Below are 22,707 nucleotides of genomic sequence, written 5' to 3' on the forward strand. Positions count from 1 at the left end.
AAGAGTATGTCTTCTAAACTGTGCTACTGGCTGCAGCACAACAACAAAAGTAGTTTAGGTTCACAAAACAGATTCTACTTGTTTTTACAATGGTTCAGGGACACACAAAGCCGCTTACAGTTGACTTTATATGAATAGTGTAAATATACGTAGGGTTCATGGGCAGTGTATAATAGAGTTAGCTTCTTGATGTGCTGAGAAAGAAGTTAGGAAACAGTTTGAAACCTTAATTGAAGGTTGAGTTGGTAGTGAGTGGGAAGGGACCATGGGTGGATCAGGAGCTCAGAATGGCATCTGAATCCCTTTGATCTCTTTATCTTTTACCTTTTGATTTGTGTGTGAAACTTTCAATTTTTTTCTCTAAGCCAATGAGAAGAGTTCAGTTTGAGTGCTTTAGTGATGCTTGAAGTGATATTTCAACATTGAAGTTACGCTGTGGATATAATTAGGAGAAATTGAGTGTATGGTGAAGGCACATGGGAGAAATGTAGAGAAACTTCTTGGGATTGAGGAAGGGGACCCCACAAAATCTGTGTTTTGTCTTTTGTTCTAGATAAATGTTTAGCCATTAAAAAAGCTCATTAAAATCTACTCAGTTATTTTGTGTATGATACCTTCTGATGTCATATGGATCTTAGACTCTAAGGTTCCAGTGCTGTGGCTGCCCTAGCTTCAGAACGTGTCTGTTTTCTTGTGTAGCCTGAGTTCCCCACCGGGTCACTAAGAGGCACAATCCATTGTCTTGCCACCTGGGAAGAGCTCCCTTCTCATTGGTTAGTTAGTGAACTTTTATTTAGTGTTGACTTAAATACTCTTCAATAATAGTAGAGTATTTTTAACATATCTTGACAGTCATATATATGATTGAATTTCACAGTTCATATTAACATACTGACTAATTACTAGGCTGTTGAATGCTATATTTGTTAGTGGCTAAAATAAATGAATAACTTTATATGTAAGTTTGCCTATAGTAAAGAATGGGAAATTTTTCTTGCTATTAAACAAAAATTGCTGAGTCTTTTAGCCAGTTGGGTTTTTCAAGTGAGCAAAGAGCAGCTGCATATGTGTAATAAATACTAGCGGTAGGTGCTTCTAGAATCCGAACTCTGTATTGTTTTAGATGCTCTAACATGAAGACTTGTCAGTGCCCTTTTACTGTTGATGAAAGCAAGCATGTGCTAATCCTTTGTCCTTCGTTGTATTTTCGAATCCTTTAATTGATTATTTTTGATTTGTCAGTTTCTCTCTTCAAACATGTTTCCTCACACTCGATGATATAGTCCAGACTGCAAGGCTGTTACCACCCTTGCAAGGGGTGCTGTCCTTTTTAATGCATCTTCACCAGGTATCTCTAAAACTCAACTGTCCTTTTTCCCAACCTGACCCACTGCCCAGCCAGATCTTCCCTCCCACTTTGTCTTAGTCCATTTTGTGCTGCTGTAATAGACTACCACAGATTGGGTAATTTAAATGAATAGGAATTTATTGGCTCATGCATGACTCTGGAGGCTGAGAAGCCAAAGGTGGAGGGACCAGCATGTGATGTCTGGTGAAGGCCTTTTTGCTGCATCATAATGTGGAAGGCATCACATATTAAAAGGGATGGGGAAGGGGACTGAACTCCGCTTTTTATAATGAACTCACTCTGAACCTAACTAACCCAGTCTCTCAGATTAACCTTTTTTTTTCCTCCTCCCTCATGGCCTTGCACCTCTCATTAGGCCCTAGCTTCCAACACTGTTGCATTGGTAATCAAGTTTCCAACACATGAACTTTGGGGACATACAAACCATAGCACCCCCTTTGAAAGAATTACTCATAAACTCTCATGGCCGGATTTCTTCTCTTGCACCCTTCATTATCTGTTCATTTAAATTGTCTCCACTTCTCTAACACACAGGTGATTTTTCACTACAGGTGATAGTTCATCTATTTGGAACCGATCTTGCTGCCTGGTCCCCGCCGCCCTGCCATCTGTCCTAGAACACAGCTGTAAATGACGGAAAAGCATGCATCTGGGCTCTTTCTTTGTTGGAATCAGAATATTACTGTCTGATGTAATGTTCCCAGAGGCTATCCTTTAATTGCAAGGACTGGATAGTAATTGGTGTTCATAATGATTTCCCTGGGCTGTTAAGAAAAGTATCTTTAATGTGCTCAAGAATTCAGGGTTTAGAAAGATATCTGTCTAGATTGGCTCCTTAAAGAAGAAAGATGTGGTACCTAATTTATTTTGCTTTTAGTTATCTGCTAACACAGCTATGCAAAACGACTCATTTTTTGGGGAGTGAGTGGTGGCATTAGGTAAAGTCTTACCATATTGTCTGTTTTGACTCTTTCATTCTTAATAGAAGTCTACACATTCCCTGCAATTGAGGTATAACTTTCTTAAAAAGGAGTGTTTTTTCAGATAAGGTAGCTGCGACTTAAGAAAGAAATAATTCTATATTGAGTCTTTTAATTTTAAGCTGTTTAGGGAATGGAAGCACTGTCTTATTAATTGGAAAGTCCTGACTGATCTCATAGCATAGACATATTTATGTATTTCCTTTGCCTGCCTGCTAATCTGCAACCCTGATTATAGAAGGAAGGGAGAAGTAGATAAATAGTAATTACGAGGATGAAATGTGCACAGATTAGGAGCGCTCCTCAATTCAGGCTTGGTTTGGGGTCTGGAGGCACATGATGAGAACAGCGGTGGATTTGTGGGCTCACGTTTCCTGACTCCTGCTCTGTTAGGACTCCAGTCTGAAGGAATCATCTGTTACCAACCAGGGGATGTTTAGAAGACTGAGATGTTTCCTGAAGTGCTCTGAGCCATCTCTCTCACGTTGTAAATGTTTTCTTATCTTAGATGGATCCTGGAGCGCTATCTGGGTAATATGCTCTCCCACTTTGGTAATTTTGGATTTTTTGCAGATACTTTTTGGAAAAGAGCATCTTTTTGGAATGAGGCCTGTGGTTTCCGGGTTTCACAGTGTACAACCAGTCAAGCTGGTCTTTGTCTTTTGGATGGATAGATGTAGAAAGAGTGGTCCGTAGATTTCCCAGTGCTGAACTCATTCCATTGAACTCACATAGGTTTCCATATTTGCTAGTAAACATAAGAGTATTTGGAAAGGGGAGTAGATTGGAATTGTCAAGTTGAACTGTGATTGATGTGGGTGAGACATTCTGGGGAGAGAGTGGACGACCAGGTTTGACTTAGCTACCAGGTGAGTGTCCTTCTAGCTCTCTGGAATTTCATCCTAATCTGTAAAAACACTTATTTTGTTCAAGTAGGCTTGCCTGTCCTTTCAATTCCTGGATATTTCAGAACGTAAGCTATGTGTTTTTCTGGAACAAGAAAACGTAATTGATATTTGTTAGAATTTACTTGTTGTGAATCTAACCTTCACACACCAAACCCCTAGCCAAGACAGTAAGTTGCATATATAATTGTAGTAAAACATTAAGTTGCATATAAAATTGTACTCTGAAAGGGGAAAGAGAACTTGAGTTTGTGACTTTTCTTGTAATCTTGAAGAGGTAATTCTGAAACTTTAGAGTGTGTAGTAAATCACTAGAACACTGGCTTAACAAGGCATGGATTCCTATACTCCAGTTACATAGTTCTTATTTTGGACCTGGGATAGAGCCTGGGAGTCTGCATGTCACAAGTGAAAGGGAGTGATTTTTGTTACTAAAATTGACATGCTTAATAAAAAAACTTAATGTACTTTGCCCCCAATAATTCTGTTAAATCCAAAATATTGACACTTCCAAAGCAACAGCACACCACTAAAAAGTCAAGTAACAAATATCAAGGAACAAAGCTCACCAGTTGGTTGTGAATGAGAAGCAGCCAGGTATTTTCCCTTCTGTTGTAGGCACATATCACACCACCTGGAATCTTCTCTTTTAACTTAGTGACGGAGACTGGCGTCTTCTGGAGGTGCAGTGTGTGACAAGCTTCTCTGGTCCTTGCATGTTTGCAGAGATGTGACATGGTTTTGTGACACAGCTTCTAGTCTCGAAGGGAATCATTGTGTTCCCCAATTTTTTCCTGGCTAGTTGCTACCTCAGCTGTCCAGTAACTGCTGGAATTTGGAAAGGATTATTGGCAATTCACATCTTGAGAGAACCGTGTTCTGTCCTTTGATGATCTTCAGCACCATCCAGGTGTCTTTGAAGGCTCAGCTGCAGCCTCCATGATGGGTCCACACCACTAGCCCCATAGTAATGTCTCCGCCCTTAACAGCTCTTTTGCACATCCCAGCAGAGCAGAGCAATTGGTTTCACACTATCCTCTTTCCTAAGTATTTCTATTCTAGGGCATGGTATTTCTCTGTGATCCTCTGCTTGTGTGTGTATGTGTTTTTTTTTTAACACCTCTCTAAATTGTAAGCTCCCTGCAGGTAGGTTGCTGTGTTTTATCTCCTCAGCAGTGTGGGGCATGTCCTGAGCACTTGTTAAAGGTAGTCTTCAGGTTCCTGAGATGTGCATTAATAGGCTTTACTATTAAGCAAATAAAAAGCCAATTCCAGGCAATTAATCTCTGAAATTTTTGTTTCAGATTAAACTCAACAGATAAAAAGAAGTATTAATTTATGATGAGATAAAGACGGGAACAAGTAAAAGCCTATTACAGTTTCAGAAAGCCATGGACTAGAGTGGCTTGTGAATGTGCATACACATGCCTTCATGCTCCCTAAACAATTCCTGTGTGATGTTCTTTCTTTATCATAAGAGGAAAAAGGCCAGAGGTTGAAAATAAGTTTTTACTATTGGTTACTATGTTGCCATGTTTGATTATATCAATTAAAATATGTTGTGGGGTAGAATACTTGGCAGTTTCTATGTAAATTGGTTAATAGGACGTTTGTGGTCATTTCTGTTTCAGGTACACAGCCTGGTATAGAGAGCGAGTGTAGGTGTATGTAACTCTGGAGTTTGTTAACCTATCCCTCTCTAAGCTTTAGTTTCTCCGTCTGTGAGATGAGGATGATGATACTTGCGTTGTGTGGGGAGTAAACAACAATGCATATGAAATGCTTGTTCACTAACTCTCAAGAGTAGGGCCAACGGTGGTGCCTGTGTCTTGTTCTTACAGTCTCACTTCAGGACTGTAATGCTCTCCAGTGTCACAGGCCATGCTTGCTGGAGTTCAGGCTGGGTGTGTGCACCCCTCTGGACTATTGAGGAAAGAAGGCGTTTGCTATTCCTAATTTGTTTGTTTATATCTGACATAGTGTCATAAACATGATAAATTTTTCTTGTCTCCTATTTATTCTTAGGCTGTATGAGTACAAAAGTTATGATTCTGAAAAAAGGCAAGATTTAGGGGAGAAAGCACTATGAATGGAAAAAGTGCTGTTGAGTCGCGCGCACTTTCTTGCTGAGATGTGATGTGGTGGTACCATTTAAATCAAGACTCTGTGAGGGAAGGTTGGAGGATGAGTGGTGAAACTTTTTGATAGAGTGGTTGGTATTAGACCATCTCTTCAGATTGGAGTCCTGAGGGAAGACTCTTTCATTTCTTGAATTCATTCACTCCTCAGAGTTCCTCTTAATATGGATGAGACTAGTGGAATTTACCTCTCAATGAACATACTTAATATTCAAATGTGTTTTAATGGGGTAATTGGAAGTTAGGTAAAGATTATGCAGCATGAAGTTACCTAGTCTTTAGTGACAGTAGAACATTTGGGTAGATAGGAACATTGCCATCTTAATTTTTTTCCTTTTTCTTTCTTTCTTTTTTTTTTTTCTTTTTTCTTTTTTGGAGTTGGAGTCTTGCTGTGTTACCCAGGCAAGAGTGAAGTGGTGCAGTCTCGGCTCACCACAACTTGTGCCTCCCAGGTACAAGTAATTCTCATGTCTCAGCCTCCCAAATAGCTGGGATTACAGGCACCCACCACCATGCCTGGCTGATTTTTGTATTTTTAGTAGAGATGGGGTTTCACCATGTTGACCAGGCTAGTTTCTAACCCCTGACCTCAAGTGATCCGCTCACCTTGGCCTCCCAAAGTGCTGAGATTATAGACATGAGCCACTGCACTCGGCCACCATTTTTTTGAGATTTAAAAGCCTCCCCTGAATGCTGTTCCTTCTACCTCTAAGCTCCTCTCTGTGGGCCAGGGACAGATTTCATTAGAGGAAGAGAGATAGGCTGCCATAGTGCCCTGCATTTAAAACCACGTGGGATGAATTTTCTAGGAACATGCGTCGTATATTTGCAAGTGTGAGGTGGCAATTTTGACTTGGTTAGGAACATAAAGGAGAGTTGAAAATCAGGCCATTTTCTTCAGCCTGAACCTCTATTAAGAATAGTAGAAGAAAACTCAATTTTTCTGAAATTTAAAGACTATAAAAATGAATCAGAAACTAAGAAGCTTGCTCTACCAAAGGGGACAGTGGTCCTGATTATTTGAGGCATTCAAGCTTTATGAAATGATGTTGATTGGAAGAAAAATTTTAATTCTAAATTGTGCTGTGTCTGCTAACTCTTAAAAGCATAGAGGGGAAATAATTTAAGCTGTTTCTTTGGAAACAAAATATTTTGATAGGAATTTGATGAGTTAGTAGAAACAGTAGGAATCCCTCTCTTGAAGTATATATGTGAAATCACTGTGGAAAGGGGATCCTGCTGCCATTGTACTGTGGGCAGATAACTGAACAAAATTCAAAGTTCCTCATCAGTAGAATAGGCTAGTGATCTGCTTTGTTGCCCTCATAGGGTTGTTTAGGATCTGTTGAGAAAATAGATGTGAATAGTATTGGGGGGCTTTTTATCACTAATTGTCTCATAAACACATTAATGTTTACATGGTGCCATATAAATAAAGCAAGCCATGAATCTTTAATCTCTGCCATCTGGCATTTTATAACCCTGGATGGGATACTGTGCCCAAGAAATATAGATAATAGGACAAGAGAGTAACATGGATGCTAGGTATGTATATTTAATACTGACAAGTAATTTACTGGTATATTTTAAGAATGGGTGATACAAGGGAGAAAAGATCATGTTAAATATTAAGTTCAAAATCTCTTCATGCACAAGTTAGGTGGTTGAGTGATCCAACATCGGGTGGGTCCAGAGTAATCCAGTAATCCAGAGTTAGATGAAGGAACATGATTATATTGCTCATCTTCAATGAGCAGGCTGTGTGAAGCAGCCTTTAAGAGACATTGTAGAGACCAAAATGGAATGATATGATAGATGTCTAGCCCCCAGAGTCAGTGAGTAATACCTTTTTCTGTGTCCTTAAGTTCCCAGCATAATGTAGTCCATTTATGGTTATGTACATTTTCATTTTCTCTTCAAATGCTCTTCAGGTGGTATGAAGGAAGGTCATGTGTTGTAGCTAAAGAAATGCCAGGAGAGGCGTGGTAAGTTCTCCCTCATGAGTCTGGCCACCCAGCTTGGGCAGTCTTAAGCTTGTAGCACACCCTGAGAGAAGAGTCAGTAGATTCCCTTTTGGGTAGTATTTAATAAACCACAGGCAAACTTTTGTCCTTTCAAAACTTTTTGTGTAGCTTCCTTAGCACACAATTGTATGCATATGAACATTCAATACATTGAGTCCTGATTGTAGGTTTTCTTCCAAGACTATTTTGCTGGCCATTTTGGTTCCGTTACACAAAGGTGACCTATCTCAGCAGATAGATGATTACTATTATTTTCAAATTTAGACGTTTGCCTTTTTTTTTTTTTTTTGGAGACAGAATCTTGCTCTGTCACCCAGGCTGAAGTGCAGTGGCATGATCTCAGCTCACTGCAACCTCTGCCTCCTGGGTTCAAGTGATTCTCCTGCCTCAGCCTCCTGAGTAGCTGGGATTACAGGTGCCTGCTGCCACTACAGCTAATTTTTGTATTTTTATTTGAGTTGGGGTTTCACCATGTTGCTCAGGCTGGTCTTGAACTTCTCACCTCACGTGATCCACCCGTCTTGGCCTCCCAAAGTACTGGTATTACAGGCATGAGCAGCTGTGCCTGGCCCTTTTCCTTCCTTCCTTCCTTCCTTCCTTCCTTCCTTCCTACCTACCTACCTACCTACCTACCTACCTACCTACCTTCCTACCTACCTAAATTATTTTAGGACCCCATTCCCTCCCCTTATATTAGCCATTCCTTTCAAAAATTAGAAATGGGCCTACATTGACTACATTTGAGACAGTTGCAGTCTGCAAGGAAAAAGGAGCAGGGAATTGGCATGGGCCTTTGTCGGAGTGGAGTGATGAAACCCTGCTGAGAGCCCTCTGTGGGCCAGGGCTAGGGCTTTACTGACTCTGCACTTTATCTGCCACCAGCCTGACTAGAACAGGGGCGAGGCACCTCAACACAGGAGGTCATCCAGTGATCTTAGGAAACTCCTACAAGTTAAGCAACTTTCCTGAGGAAATACAGTGATGGGGTGATGGACAAGGAATGAGAGCTGAAGGCTACATGGGTCCCAGATTAATTTTCCCCGGTACAGTGTCTTGTTTGAAAAGAGGGAGGCAGAATTCTTAGGTGACTTTCTGATTTAAATTTAAATTTAAAATGGACCTAATTTGGAGACATAGTATGTGATAATGAAGACTGATGCTGTCACATGGTCTGGTCTCATCACAAAATAATTGATTAGTTGTTAGCTCCAATGATAGGAGCTCTCATTAATTTAGGGAAACAAGGTTCTAGTATTGTGCTTGACTACTGACCGTGTGCCACACAATTGTACACAGCAGTCCTGTGAAGTGGGCACGACTGTGATCTCACTTACACAGACAGTTGCCTGAGGCACACCAAGTGGTGTCTTGCCCAGGTACAGTTACTCAGTGTCATAGTTGTAATATAGTGTCATTTTCATAGAATTGCTTTGTCCATATCGTAACTTGAGTGGCTGCACAAACTCTCCTCCTCAGATTTGAAGTTTTAAAGTTTGCAACTCTTTAAATCATGAGAGCACAAGAGAGACAGGCTGTTGGAAAATATGGGGATGTTCTTTCTGTTTTACATCTGTTGCAGAAGGACCATTTCTCACAAAGTCCTTAAGTAGGTTATGCTCAGCGTACCTGGATGCTTTTGGCTACTAGCCTGATAAATGACCAGCAGGGCATTGCAAAGAGTGGGTAGAGAAGAACAAGACTTACAGTAATTAATACCAGTACTTCTCATCTGGGTGAAAGGAGAATGATGTCTGATATCTAGTGATACGAATGGGTTACAGAATTTTAGATTCTAGGTGAGGCATTATAATACACCTGTAAGAAGCCTATCTCCCTCCTCCCCCCAGTTCTTGATATACTTTCAAAAAAACCCCAGAATTTTAAAGAAGTGTATAAAGAAATTGTGGGGAGGAGGGAAAGAATTTTAAAAAATGAATTTGATTGTTTGTTCATGTTATGCTATAGCTTGTTTCTTTCTTGCAGTCCCTATATTGGGACTGCAGGAAAGCTTCAAAGAGGACTTTTAATATGATTCTTGTGAAATCAAGTGATGGGTGTTGGAAATACAAAGGGAAAAATTATAGTTATCCATTTTGACAATAAAATGTTTAGAGGGTTTTTTTGGGGGTCATTTTTTTTTCCTGTAGCAAGTTAAAAAGGAAAGGATGGCCAACCTAATGTATAGAAAAAACAGTTTCTTGGAGATAATATTATATAAATTAAACCTGTGAAGAAAAGAAGCAATTGATGCTTTATCAAAAACTCGATTGTTCTAAAAATTGTCTTGCTTACTTTTTTTTTTTTTTTTTTTTTTTTTTTTTGGAGACAGAGTTTCACTCTTGTTACCCAGGCTGGAGTGCAATGGCGTGATCTTGGCTCACCGCAACCTCCGCCTCCTGGGATCAGGCAATTCTCCTGCCTCAGCCTCCTGAGTAGCTGGGATTACAGGCACACGCCACCATGCCCAGCTAATTTTTTGTATTTTTAGTAGAGACGGGGTTTCACCATATTGACCAGGATGGTCTCGATCTCTCGACCTCGTGATCCACCCGCCTCGGCCTCCCAAAGTGCTGGGATTACAGGCTTGAGCCACCGCGCCCGGCCTTGTCTTGCTTATTAAGTGTGGTTCATTATAAACCATATTGTTATATTGGAGAGCACAGGACTACTTCATCATCACTCTTGGTTAGTAAGAGATAAGTAGATGAGATACGATTTGTTGGAAACTCCAGCCATTTTGTTCTAATGATTGTGCACAAACATTGATGCAAATTGATTTTTTTCTGTTTTTCAGGGTCGACATGTTAAAACGGGTCAGTTGGCGGCCATCAAAGTTATGGATGTCACTGAGGTAAGATTAAGTCACACATGTTTTTAAATAAATTGTTAGATGGAAGATAAGAATTCTTCCAACAACATAGAGTATTATTCTGTTTGGAAAATCTGATCGCTTGAATACATTACCCTTCTGTGACATTGTAGGTTCATAGGTCCAGTGGACTAGTTAGCCTAAATTGTTGTATACAGTCTCCATGTACAAAACGCCAGTAGCATTATCTCAAAACACACTCATTGCACACCCACATCTGAGTGATGTCATCCTTGGCAACGTAATGGGCCATAATTGGAAACATCTTCTCTAATGGAAAAGAAAAAATTTGAAAAGGGATCATGGAGGTCACATGAATAGGGAGATTGAGGGTTTCGAGTGGAGAAAAGCTTCTCTAGGGTATTAGGCTACATTTGTGCCATTTCTTTTATTTTTAACATGGGAGAAGAAAACAGACCCAGCCAAGTTCCCAGAGGTTGGAAAACAGAAACATCTGCTAGAATGCTGAGCAGATTGTTGGCAAAATTTAGTAGCAAAAAATAGTTCTTGAAATGGTCGCATGAGCATTTACTGTGCAGCTTTAGATGAGAAAGAGGAGAACTTGACCGAGACAAAAAGTAAGTGTATGTGTGCCTGTGTGTGTGCAGGTAATATATGCACGAGCCCATATTTAAGTTCTTTAAAAATATTCATAGGTTATAATGAACTAAATCATTTTCATTTTAAATTATTTTTATCAGAAATTTTACTTTATGCTTATGTTTGCCTCTAACTTGGTAATTATGAGTAGGATTCAACATCATATTTCACAGATTCTAGAAAGAGTTAACCAGCAGCATTGGAGACTTGGGATAACTTTAAATCCAGCCATAAGTTCTCCAAGTCTGGGGTCTGTGAAGGGAGATAATGGCTAGCTTGATCTCTGGTGTCTATGCAGAGAGCAAAATCTCCTCCTTTGCCTTGCTCTCTCCTTGGTCTCTGACAGCGTGGTCATCTTCAGCATGAATATGTGTCAGTAAGAATTAGAAAACACTCTTGTCTCTGGACCATGGGACAGCTGACAGAACCTTTCATAAATATTTGAAGATGTGACATTTTATGAGGTGACCACCTTCTTTTCTCTGTTAAAACAGATTAATGGATACTTTAAAATGAGTATGTACCATGGCGTACTTGAATGGCCAGAACATTCTCCTTAACATACTCTGATGCACACTATTTTGTTGTATTGTAGTGATCCTATCTTGGTGTACTGCTCAGTGGGAAATTGGATGCTTTCCAGTTAAATATAATTTAAGATGATTTTAAAGAGTGGTGAAGAAACAGTAACTTCTTGGTTATTGTAATTTAAATACAATAGTTGAGCTATTATGAAGTGCTCTCTGTGAATGGAATGATCAATAACATCTTCCTACCAAAGTTGCCATTCCGAATGCCGTTTATCTTGCCGGTGCTGTGTTGGGAATGGTGTTGCTGGAAAATATGGTCTTTGCATTTTTATTATCATTTTTTGACTTGTTTACTGGCAGACTTGCAGGTACCATTTTAAATGTAATCTTTTGGAATTTTATGAACTGAGTGTTCACCCTTGCAGTGTCATTCAACCTGTGCTGTTTCCCCTGACATAGCTATTGTGACCCATCAGGATATGTCCTCTTTCACATCTTTAATGGAATCTAAATGGGGTTTACTGTCTCTGTAGAGGTCTTCACCTAAGCCTGGCTCTGATTATAAGTGTGCAATAAATGATCACTGTAAAAAAAGAAGTGTAAATCATGGGAAAATATAAAGAAAAAGTTAAATCCATATACTTCTTATTTTTATTTTTATGTTTTTGAGATGGAGTCTCACTCCGTCGCCCAGGTTGGAGTGCAGTGGTGGAATCTCAGCTCACTACAACCTCCACCTCCTGGGTTCAAGCAGTTCTCCTGCCTCAGCCTCCTGAGTAGCTGGGATTATAGGTGTGCACCACCACACCCAGCTAATTTTTGTATTTTAGTGTAGACGGGGTTTCACCATGTTGGCCAGGCTTATCTTGAACTCCTGACCTCAAGCAGTCCACCCACCTTGGCTTTCCAAAGTGCTGGGATTACAGGTGTGATAAGCTACCACGCCTGGCCTTCTGCTACCTTATAATAGGTATTATTAGTACTTTGGTGTTCTGTGAACATAGCTATAAAATATATACCGGTATGCGTAATGGATGCTTTTGTATCCTTCTTTTGTTGAGTTGTGTACAAAAGGTATTTTCTTGCCTGAAGAATCAGGCAATGTTGGATACACGCATGATGTAAGTATTTTGGGGGCTTCTTTAAAAGTAATTATTGCAGAACCCATATATTTAGGTAAAATGAAAACCAGATGGTGAGTCCTCAAACAAATACACAAATCCAATCAACCATTTACCATATTGGCCACTCAGTAATGTTTCTTTTGTGCTGTTTTCATACAGTGACCTCTGCTATAGCATGGGGCACCTCAGTGCCCAGAGTAAGTGTTGTTTATGGATAGAGGGCCACGTGCAGCAGGCAGCCTGGAAAACATGCCCTTGCCGAGCCTGCATGTCAAAGCTCCTCTGAGCTCCTCTTTTGCACTTATAGGCATTGGCCTGGCTGGGACATGGGAGCAAGTGGGAGCAGGCTGAGTGAGAGATTTTGCAGCATATGCTTCTGGTTCCAACTCCAGCAGGAGGGGCTGTTGGAGAGGGTTCTCTTGATGAGAACAGGGTTCTGTATCGTTTTTTTTTTTTTTTAACCTCTACTTAGTTTCATCTCAGAAAGATGCAAATACTTGTTTTGGGGAAAAATCACTGAGTTGTTCTGACTCTTTAGGTGAAAGTGAGAGGTAGTTACCGGGCTACTAGTTATTCCTCAGGCCCAGAAAACAAGAAGAGCAGCAGGTGTGGGAAGTTAAATGGTGTGGCTGCTCTTCTGAGCTGTCAGCTATTGGCAGGCTGAAGGAATCTAGCTCTGAAGCTGGCTGCAGACAATGCAAAGATGTGGGCTCACTTCCCTTGCTTTGCTTGATTATGTGAATCTGGAAAACAAAATCAGCTGAGAATTCAGATTTCATCCTGGGGTGAGGTGACAAGGGACTGTGGAGGAAACCAGGGGGCCTAGGAAGTGGGGAGGCATTTATTTGCAAGAGATGTAAAAGTCTCTTCAAATTTGGTGTGTGAGTACTTTAGTTGTATTAAGAGTCAACTGTCCTTAGGATTTTGAAAGGCTCTTTTTAAGGAAAGCATGTCTTTTACCTGATTGGTTTTGGAAAGGCTTAAGGAACAGATTAAGGATATACTCAAAGTGGATGACACTAGGACAGCAGATTTATAATGTGTGTGTGTTTTTAAAAATTATGGTGGATTCAGAGGTTTTGCAGAAAAATGTATAGGGAGATCTCATGTACCCTTCGATTTTCCCCAACAATAAAATCTTGCATAACAGTAGTACAATATTACAACCTAACTACATGCACAAAACAAAGCAGGCAAATGATTTTTACCAGTGTTTCTCAACTTGGAGTTCATAAACTCTTTGAGTGAGCTTTGTCTCTGAGAACAGAATTTTATTTTGCATTTTAATGGTTTCCCCCAATCCAGAACTGTTGAAAGAGTGAACACCGTCAACCTTTCACTTGTTCAACATTTGTTAACATTTTGTTCATGTGTGTTGTATGTGTATTGTTGTTGAAAATAATGACAGCCATCACCATGACACTTCATCTGAAAATACTTGAACATGCTTGTCTTCAAATAAAGACAGTCTTCTACGTGTCATGAAGTTTCACCTAATGTTCAGTCTACATTCATCTATCTTTGATTGTGTCAAGAATGTTTTTATAACTTTTTAAATCGTAGTCCATCCAGGTTTATGCACTATACTTAATTGTCTTATTGCTTAACTGATTTTTAAGCAAATAAGTTTTTCTTTACCTTCCTGCCTCCATTTTTATTTTTATTTTTATTTTTTAAAGAAAATTGACTTTTGTAAAAGTTCAGCCAAATTGTTTTGTAAAGTATCCTGTATTCTGGATTTGATAGTATCCTCACGTTATGCTTTAACTTGTTGCTTTCTCTTTTGTGTTTCCTAGAAACTGGAATTATGCTGAGAGGTTTGATAAGGCGCAGATTAATTTTTTTTTGGCAAGAGCACATCAGTGGTGGTATTAGGTACTTCATATTGCCACATATCGGGGGGTACATCAGTTCTAGGTGAAGCCCACTTCACTCATAGCCTTCCCATTATTAGTGAAGCCAAGTTGGGTCACTTGATTAAAGAGACGACTGCTGTTGTTCTCTACCATAAGGGTGCATTATTAGTTTTGCATTTCCTAAATAATCCATCTCCAGGGTGATACTTCCACACTGTGTGTATACTCAGCCTTTCAACTAATGGCTTTAGCATTCATTTAATGATTCTTGCTTAGGTTAGTCATTACTGCAAAATGATGATTTTATGTTCTTCCTTCTGTATTTATTAGTCAACAACAGTCTAATAGAAGAGCTTCCTCCTACCTATCCTTATCCTCCTCTCTTTATCTGGATATTGCTGTGGACATGGGTGGTTTTATTTCACGTGTTTCCATCAATTACAGCTGTTAATATATAATCAAGTTGTACCATATTTGGCATGACAGCCTTTGACATGACCCCAGTGGGTCCCCAGTGGAGTCTGTAGCCTTTTGACATGCGCCTATTAGTTTTTGAGTACTTGTTTTCTGGGACAAGTAGATATTTGAAACTTACCTGCCAAGACATGGAATCCTCTCCTCTGAGGAGCCTTAGTTCTGTTGAGTGGGAAATGTATTTAGGGACCAATATCTGGATGCCAAGTATGCTCATTACTACTGAGGTATTATTGCTTCTAGGCCCTTTCAGTAGGCAGAGCTAAGAAACACATATTGTTTCAAAAACCAGAGTTTTTTTTTTTTTTTAAATTCTATCTTGTATGTCTCATATTTCTTTGTCTTTTATACTGAAAATCTTGGTTCCTAATAAAACAACACATTTTTATGTTCAGTGAACATACAATCATTTCAGTATTATAACAGTATTACTACTTAAAATAGACATGGAGGGGAGAAGTTTAAAATTTTTCTGAAGTTGTTTTGGCCATTTGCTTTGGACAAATCAAGGACAAACATTACCTAGGTTAATGCACGGAGAACAGAGACAAACTTACAATTTGGTGTTTTATGTCAGATGGGGATGAAACAGTGCTCTTTGGAATGAATGATGTTTGACTGCATTTCAGCAGCACTGAATAGCAGAGCTGCATCCAGTCTAGTCTTTGGCCTGTCTAGTGGTCTTCCCAACATTGGGTCCTTTTTCTCAGCCACTCTGGCATAGGATGGTGTTAAAGCAGGGGATTCTCAAAATGTAGCTATTGGACCAGCAGCTGCTGAAAGGACTTGAAAACTTGTTAGAAATGCAGCCTCTGGTTTCATCCTAGATTACTGCATCAGAAACTCTGGACTGGAGCCCTCCAAAACATTCTAATACACCTTCAAGTTTGAAACCTCCTGGTTTTTAATGGAACCTTAGAAAAGAAAGAGCCCACTGCCTCTTGTCTGTGGGTAAAGAACTCCAGCTCAGAGACGCTGATTCTTGGTCAGGAGTACATTGCTAATTAGACACTGCAGGAATTAGAACCTCGATCTTTGATTCCTTACTTACTGTTCTTGTGAAAGTATAACCATTTCAAACACCAGGTTTTTAAGCAAGCTTGTTGAGTGAGCTGATTTAATCTGAACCTTAAGGGATAGGTGGATCTTAACCACATTTCTCCTTTCTAAAATTTGTTTTTGCAGATTTGTCAGAGCAGACTTCCTTTTAATGTTAAGATTTTAGTGTCTGTGAATGGCAATTCTGTCATATTCCTTAGGGGACAGGAAGATGTTGGACATGATCTCTGTTGGGAACCAGTTGGCAGATTGAGCATCCTCTAGTATTCCCAGAACCACATTCCATGGATCTGTGGAAGTAAAAGCTGTGTAAAAGCCTCGAAATTCCCTGGAACAGCCAAGTAAGAAACTGACCTCTGCCTGTCATCATATGTGGAAAGGCAAGAGCCATATAAGAAGCTTAGCAATATGCGTCACTTCTGGTGGACAGGTTTTTGAATGCCTTCTGAACTATGACCATGCATGGGCAGGACAGCTTGCTCTTAGGAAGTTCATGCTCTGGCATGAGGGAGCAAAACAAATGTATTCCAGTGATAGCACAAGGCCATGTAACACTGAACAATTTTACCTTTTTCATCTGGAGGGGAGCACAGCGTAATGAATGTGTTGTTTTTGTCTAGACTGAAAATAAGAACAAAAGGAAGGAGGGGAGAGATCTCAGTGGGCTGTGGGACCTATTGTTCTGTTGTTCATCAGATGCTAGTTAAATGCTATGAGCCTTACAGCTTGGTACTGGCTTCTTCTGTGTTAGGCAGTTGGTCGCACTTTCTCCCTTTGCTTTGCATGACTCTGACAGACTCACCACAGGATCATTCAAGGTTGTCAGGGTGAGCCAGAAATGCATCCATTTTTGACAGTCTGTATCCCCCTCCTTATCTTCTGCTTTTAAAAGGAACTTCCTTCTTTCCCTTAGCTACTGAGAGAGAAATTGATGTGCTATGTTTGTGGGATGCTAAATTTCCTGGTCTGGTATTTTCTTATCTTAGACAAGTTTTAACCTAGTTTGAATGATTTTTGATCTTAAATTTTAACTTCCTAATTTGGGTTGGTTTCCTTACTCAGCCTTGTATAGATAAAAGACTCCACGTTTGTTTGTTTATTTATTTATTTATTTATTTATTTATTTATTTATTTTTAAAATGTTGGTACAAGACAAGACCTTGAAGAAAAGCTCTTAAAATCAGTTAAAATCAACTACATTTTATTTAATTATTGATTTATTTGAAGTAACAAGTATAGTGATTTTGAGAACTAATAGTTCCACTGTATCCTCATATATTATAGCAGCGTTTCTTAACTTCCCTTTTTTTTCCACTGTCTCCTCCCTATGAAGCTTTTTAAAACTTTTTTTTTTTGGATACAAGATCTTGCTGTGTCACCCAGGCTAGAGTGCAGTGGCACAAGTCTAGCTTACCATACCTCAAATTCTTAGACTCAAGTGATACCCCCACCTCAGCCTCCTGAGTACCTGGGACTACAGGAGTGTGCCACCTGTAATAATTATTTTTTTATTTTTTGAGAGAGGCTGAGTTTTACTATATTGCCCAGGCTGGTCTTGAACTCCTGGGCTCAAGCAATCCTCCTGTCTTGGCCTTCCTAAGTGCTAGGATTTACAGGTATGAGCCATAGAACCTGCCCTAAGGCATTCATTTCTAATTATTCCCTATGAAATTTTAATAGTACAGATATACTATATGTGTTTATATAACTGTATACATGTTTATGTACTGTGTATATGCTTAAAAGTAGTAAATTTTCTTTATGCCTAAAAGTAGTAAATTTTCTTCTTGAGGACAATATCAGCCCCATTGGGAACACTTGGTATAGAGTAATATAAACACAGTGAAGTTTCACAAATGAGGCAGAATAATATTTTTACTATTTCTAATGTTTTCTTTTTTTAAAAAAATTCTCTAGATATTAGAATTAATCTTCAGGGATAGAGATGATTGTGAAAGTATAGATTGGATGATTTTTTTTTTGATAAAGATATGCTTTAGGCATCATACATTGCATTAAGACACCATACATTGTGTGAGGTATGGTATGGTACACACATTTAGTTTGGGGTACACAATAGTGTTTGAGTCAGATGTTAATCATCCCTTCTCTGTGGATGGAAGAACTGATCCTGGGACCGAAATCCAGGTTTTTCTGATAGTGCAGCTTATGCTTCTTTCTTCTGAATCCCTCTATTCTTCTCTTCCCCAAAGTAATAAATAGTTAATTTAGGGTTAAGGTTGAACTGTTCAAGAAATAAGCTGTTGAAGTGTTTTAAGAATAGCTATACTGGTGATGATGTCATAGTAAAATTACTTGAAAGATTAGTTTTTTTTGTTTTTGGCTGGGTTAGAATGTGTTTCTGTTTTGGATTAATTCATTCTAATGTCATTCTGAAACTGGGAATTTGAAAACTCTCTCTTGCTATTTTAACCCATTTAATAAGTCAGTAAGTATAGGAAGGTTAAGACTGGGTTAGTTTTATACCTCTGATGTTTTATATTTTTAATGTTGAAAAACCTTCACTTAATTTATGGATGACAACAGTTGGAATTCAGAGATGTGATTGACCTCTCTAAAGTCACAAACAGGAGTATAGCAGTGGTATTCTGTGTTTGGGTTTTAAAGTAGTAGTACCTAACAAGAAGCAATGCTATTTAGTAGACACTCAAATATTTGATGAATTAAATAGGGTGTTCCATTTTTGGTGATTGCATTAGTTCTGTGCACTTGGAGAAAACATAGTTGATGTACAATATTGGTTTCATTGTTTAATGTCATTCTCATTTTTTTGTAATTTCCCTGTCATTTTTTATAATCACAAATATTTACATTTTAGATGCTAACATTAATCATAATAGCAAGACCTCTTACTTACTTTTACATTTAAATTTCATCCCTCTAGGAAAGAAAATTATTAGAAGGAGGGTTAGGAGTGTATACATTTCTGGGTTTTGTTTTTAGAATTGTCACTGAACTAATAAAAATGATTGAACCTTTTTCTCATCTTTCCTAGGAGCATAAATTTGAGGCCCATAAATAATTTTCAAGGTGAGTTTATAGTGTACGAGCCTCCTAGACAGTCAACTTCATTATTTAGTAGTCATATCCTGCCTTTTACTCCAAGACAGCAATACGTATTTTTAAGCATGGTAAAGCTCAGTTTCCTCATCTGTAAAATGGAATAATAATACCTATCTCATAGGCTTTTGTCAGAATTAAGAGTATTTAGTCTATTAGTTTTTACATGGTCAATGTGAGTTTTCTTGTTACCTTCTCCTTAATAAAAATATTAAAAATCACTTTTGCTGAAGACTTGTTATAAACCCCGATACCCTCCTCAGCCACTTGTGCAAAGAATCCACTCCCCACCTGCCTCCCTTCGTCTGTGGTGATTCTCTTTGCCTTGTCTTTCTTCTCTGTAGGCTCCTTCATCCTGTGGTTACAACCATCACTGTTGGGTCCTTTGACAAATACCTTTGCCTTGTGAACTCTCTTCTTCTCCTGTGTATGTGTGTATGGATTTTTTGTTTTGTGTTTGATTTTTGGTTTTTGAGATGGGCTTCACTCAGGCTGGAGGGCAGTGGCACCGTCAGGGTTCACTGCAGCCTAGACTTCCTGGGCTCAAGTGATCCTCCTACTTCAGCCTCCTGAGTAACTGGGACTACAGATGTGTGACACTATGCCCAGCTAATTTTTAAAATTTTTTTGTGGAGATGAGGTCTTACTATGTTGCCCAGGCTGGTCTCAAACTCCTAGGCACAAGGCTGTTTTCTTTCCTTGGCAAAGTGCTAGGACTGCTGACGTAAGCCACTGAGCCCTGCTGATTCTTCTGCTATTTTAATTGTTAACTAGAGAACAGTGGCCACATGTTGTTCATTTTATGTGTATGTTTTTCTGTTCTAGATCATACTCTGTTTTAGGATTCTGTTAGCCCTTCTAGGTTCATGACGGCACCCTTCATTCACATGGGTGTTGCTTAGCTTGTATTTGTTCTTCTGAAGAATGCCTCAAGACAAAAGGTTGTTGTTGTTGTTGTTGTTGTTGTTGTTGTTGTTGTCCTCCCCTCCCCTCCCCCCGCACCCCTCCCCTCTGTTCTTTCTTCACCTTATTATTATTATTATTTGAGAAAGAATCTTGCTTCATCTTCTAGACTGGAGTACAATGGTATGATTATAGCTCACTGCAGCCTCAACTTCCTGGGCTCAAGAGATCTTTGCACCTCAGCTTCTTGAGTAGCTGGGGCTAAAATTTTTTTGTAGACACTGGGTCTCCCTGTGTTTCCCAGGCTGGTCTCAAACTCCTGTGTTCAAGCAGTCCTCCTGCCTTGGCCTCCCACAGTGCTGGGATTATAGGCATGAGGCACCACATCTGGCCAAAAGGCAGTTTTACAGGAGAATTTCCAAAAGTGTTTTGAGCAGTAGCAAAAAATATATATAGTGTCCCTTTTAAAAGATGAGAGGCAGACTTTATGTTAATATTTATGTGCTATTTTAATAATCATACATTTACTAATTTGTAGGCTAGTTTTAAATATTAAAAAGGAATGATGAGAAGTATCATTCATTCTTACTGAAGATAGGACTAAGTACTAATTGCTTTGCTCAATGTAATTTTGGTTCACTGGGACTGAAAATGGCAAGTGTAAACCATGGTTTGTAGTTTTTTTGTTTTTAATGCTATTCATGGAATTGCACTAATTCATTCATTGAAACAAGTACTGAACACTTAGTTTTAAAAACACTGTTCTCAGTTTTGGGGCAGAATAAAAGATTAATTATGCTTTAGGAGTAACTATTCTTGATCTCTTGGTAAATTAAAACTTGCTGTGAAAGGATGGTCTTTGTAATTATTAACAAGCATTCTTCAAGCAGATTGAACATCCACAGTTTTCTTAATTTCATCGTTTTATGAACTAAAGGCTTTTTTTAAAGTAAAATACTTTTTTCAAAGTAAAATAAATGGTTGAATAAAAAAAATCACCCAACAAATTTCATATAATCTAAATTGTTGCATTTTTGAAAAATGGATACCGTCCTTTCATCATCCCATCTCCTTTTCCCAGCTGCTGCTGCTGCTGCTTCCTCTTTCTCCTCCTCCTCCCTCCCCCTTCCTCCTCCTCCTCCTCTTCCTCTTCCTCTTTTCTACCTTTTCTTCTTCTTCCTCTTCCTCCTCCTCTTCTCCCTCTTACTTCGTCCTCCTCTTCCTCCTTCTCTTCCTCTTTCTCTTTTCTTCCTCCTCTTCTTTCTCTTCTTCCTCCTCTTCCTCTTCTTCTTTCAGCTTTGGGCTATACATGCAAAGTTTTGTTTTTTATCTTGACACTTCCATTTTTGCTTCCATTCCCCTGAATGCGTTGAAAAGAATGTCATATTGGAGGTCCCCAAGACCATCCTCAATTTCAATTCCTACACATAGGTGTACTTGCAGCTGTTATTTTTAGCACAGTGACAGGATCCAGAGCAAAATCAGCAAGAGAACAGGCGTGTGAAAGGAAGTCTGAAGGGATTCAGGCACAGACTTCTCAGAGTCCTATCCCAGTGCAGTCACATAGGCCCTGATTAATTCCTCCAGCAGAGCTGTAATGGCATGTGTGAAATATTGTCTACCAAGGAAGCTTGCTAGAGACTCAGTACCTTGAATTTTTTATTTGGGGATGACAGTATAAGCAGCCTCTGCCTAGCATGTACCCGAAGTTTCAGATTTCCAAAAGGAAAATAGGTGTTTGATGTAAACCACATTCTAGGTACAGTGAGCCACCCAGTTCTGGGAGTGGTGGAAACCCTACCCATATCAAAATCCAGATGTCAGCCTAAGGCCACCCTTGAAAGCTGGCCTTTTTAGGGATGGTTTCAGGCCTCAGGATTAAACAGACACCTCTCCTGAGTGCTGCATTGATAATATCACCTGCTTCTTCAGCATCTCTACTTGGATGTCTGATAGACTAAACTCAACATGCCTCAAGTAAGCTCCTGTTCTTCTCCCATAAGCCTGTTCCATTTGGAGCCTTATTTTATTGTCAGTTGGTGGCAACTCCACCCTCCTCATTGCTCAGGCCCAAAAAGGTTTTGCATTCTGGGTGGACTGCTTGCTTTCTGTCCTATACCACTGGGCTCATCTGTCAGGAAATCCTATTGGTTCTGCCTACAAACAATGTCATTTGTGTCAGAATAATCTTGGTAGATAGTGGGTGTGGGTAGATTGACTACAAGTTAGTATTTTTGAAATTCATAATGCATTCTAATGAGTCTGATGGTCTCCTCATAGTCAGTGAGAGTCTGTAAGAATGAACAAACACAAATCTGACCCTTCTCAGCACCTCTGTTCTGCCACCCTTGGCTGCCCCTCTGGTTTCTGTTGCCATCGTTGTTGCTTAGATTTCTACTGTAGCCCCTATCAGGGGCCTCCTGCCTCTGCGCTTGTTCCCCAGTCACTTCTCACTGTAGCAGCTGAGTGAAGCTTGGGAAACAAAGAATACAGTTTTTTATAGGCTGCTTACTTAGCTCAGAGTAAAAGCTCGGGTTCTTACAGTGGCTGACACGACAGGGCCCTACTTAATTGGCCTCCCAGCCCTTTCCTTCTCAGCCCTCCTCTCCTTCTCCCCACAGTCACTCGAAGCACACAGACCTGTTCACTGTGTCCACCCTGCATACCCCATCCCACCCAGAGGCCTGTCACTTGCTGTTTGTTCCCTGTGCCTGGAATGCCACTCCCTCACAGCTGTCCAGCTCACTCGTGCACCTTCTTCATGCCTTGACACAGTGAATGGCCTCTTTCTACTC

General features: G+C 39.6%; 1 protein-coding gene across 50 annotated transcripts in view; it reads left to right on the forward strand.

The window, feature by feature from the left end:
- Positions 1 to 22,707, forward strand: part of MAP4K4 (mitogen-activated protein kinase kinase kinase kinase 4) — a 198,214-nt gene that overhangs the window by 84,447 nt on the left and 91,060 nt on the right. For 49 of the 50 annotated variants that reach the window (XM_074404352.1, XM_074404346.1, XM_074404361.1 and 46 more), the window contains exon 3: positions 10,211 to 10,267. In XM_074404352.1, the coding sequence (XP_074260453.1) occupies positions 10,211 to 10,267 (57 nt within the window). Of the gene's footprint in view, positions 1 to 10,210; positions 10,268 to 18,944; positions 18,980 to 22,707 lie in introns of those variants that run through there. The other variant, XM_074404435.1, reaches the window with a different exon arrangement.

This window comes from Saimiri boliviensis, chromosome 1 (assembly GCF_048565385.1).
Source record: "Saimiri boliviensis isolate mSaiBol1 chromosome 1, mSaiBol1.pri, whole genome shotgun sequence".
NCBI classification, from domain to species: domain Eukaryota; kingdom Metazoa; phylum Chordata; class Mammalia; order Primates; family Cebidae; genus Saimiri; species Saimiri boliviensis.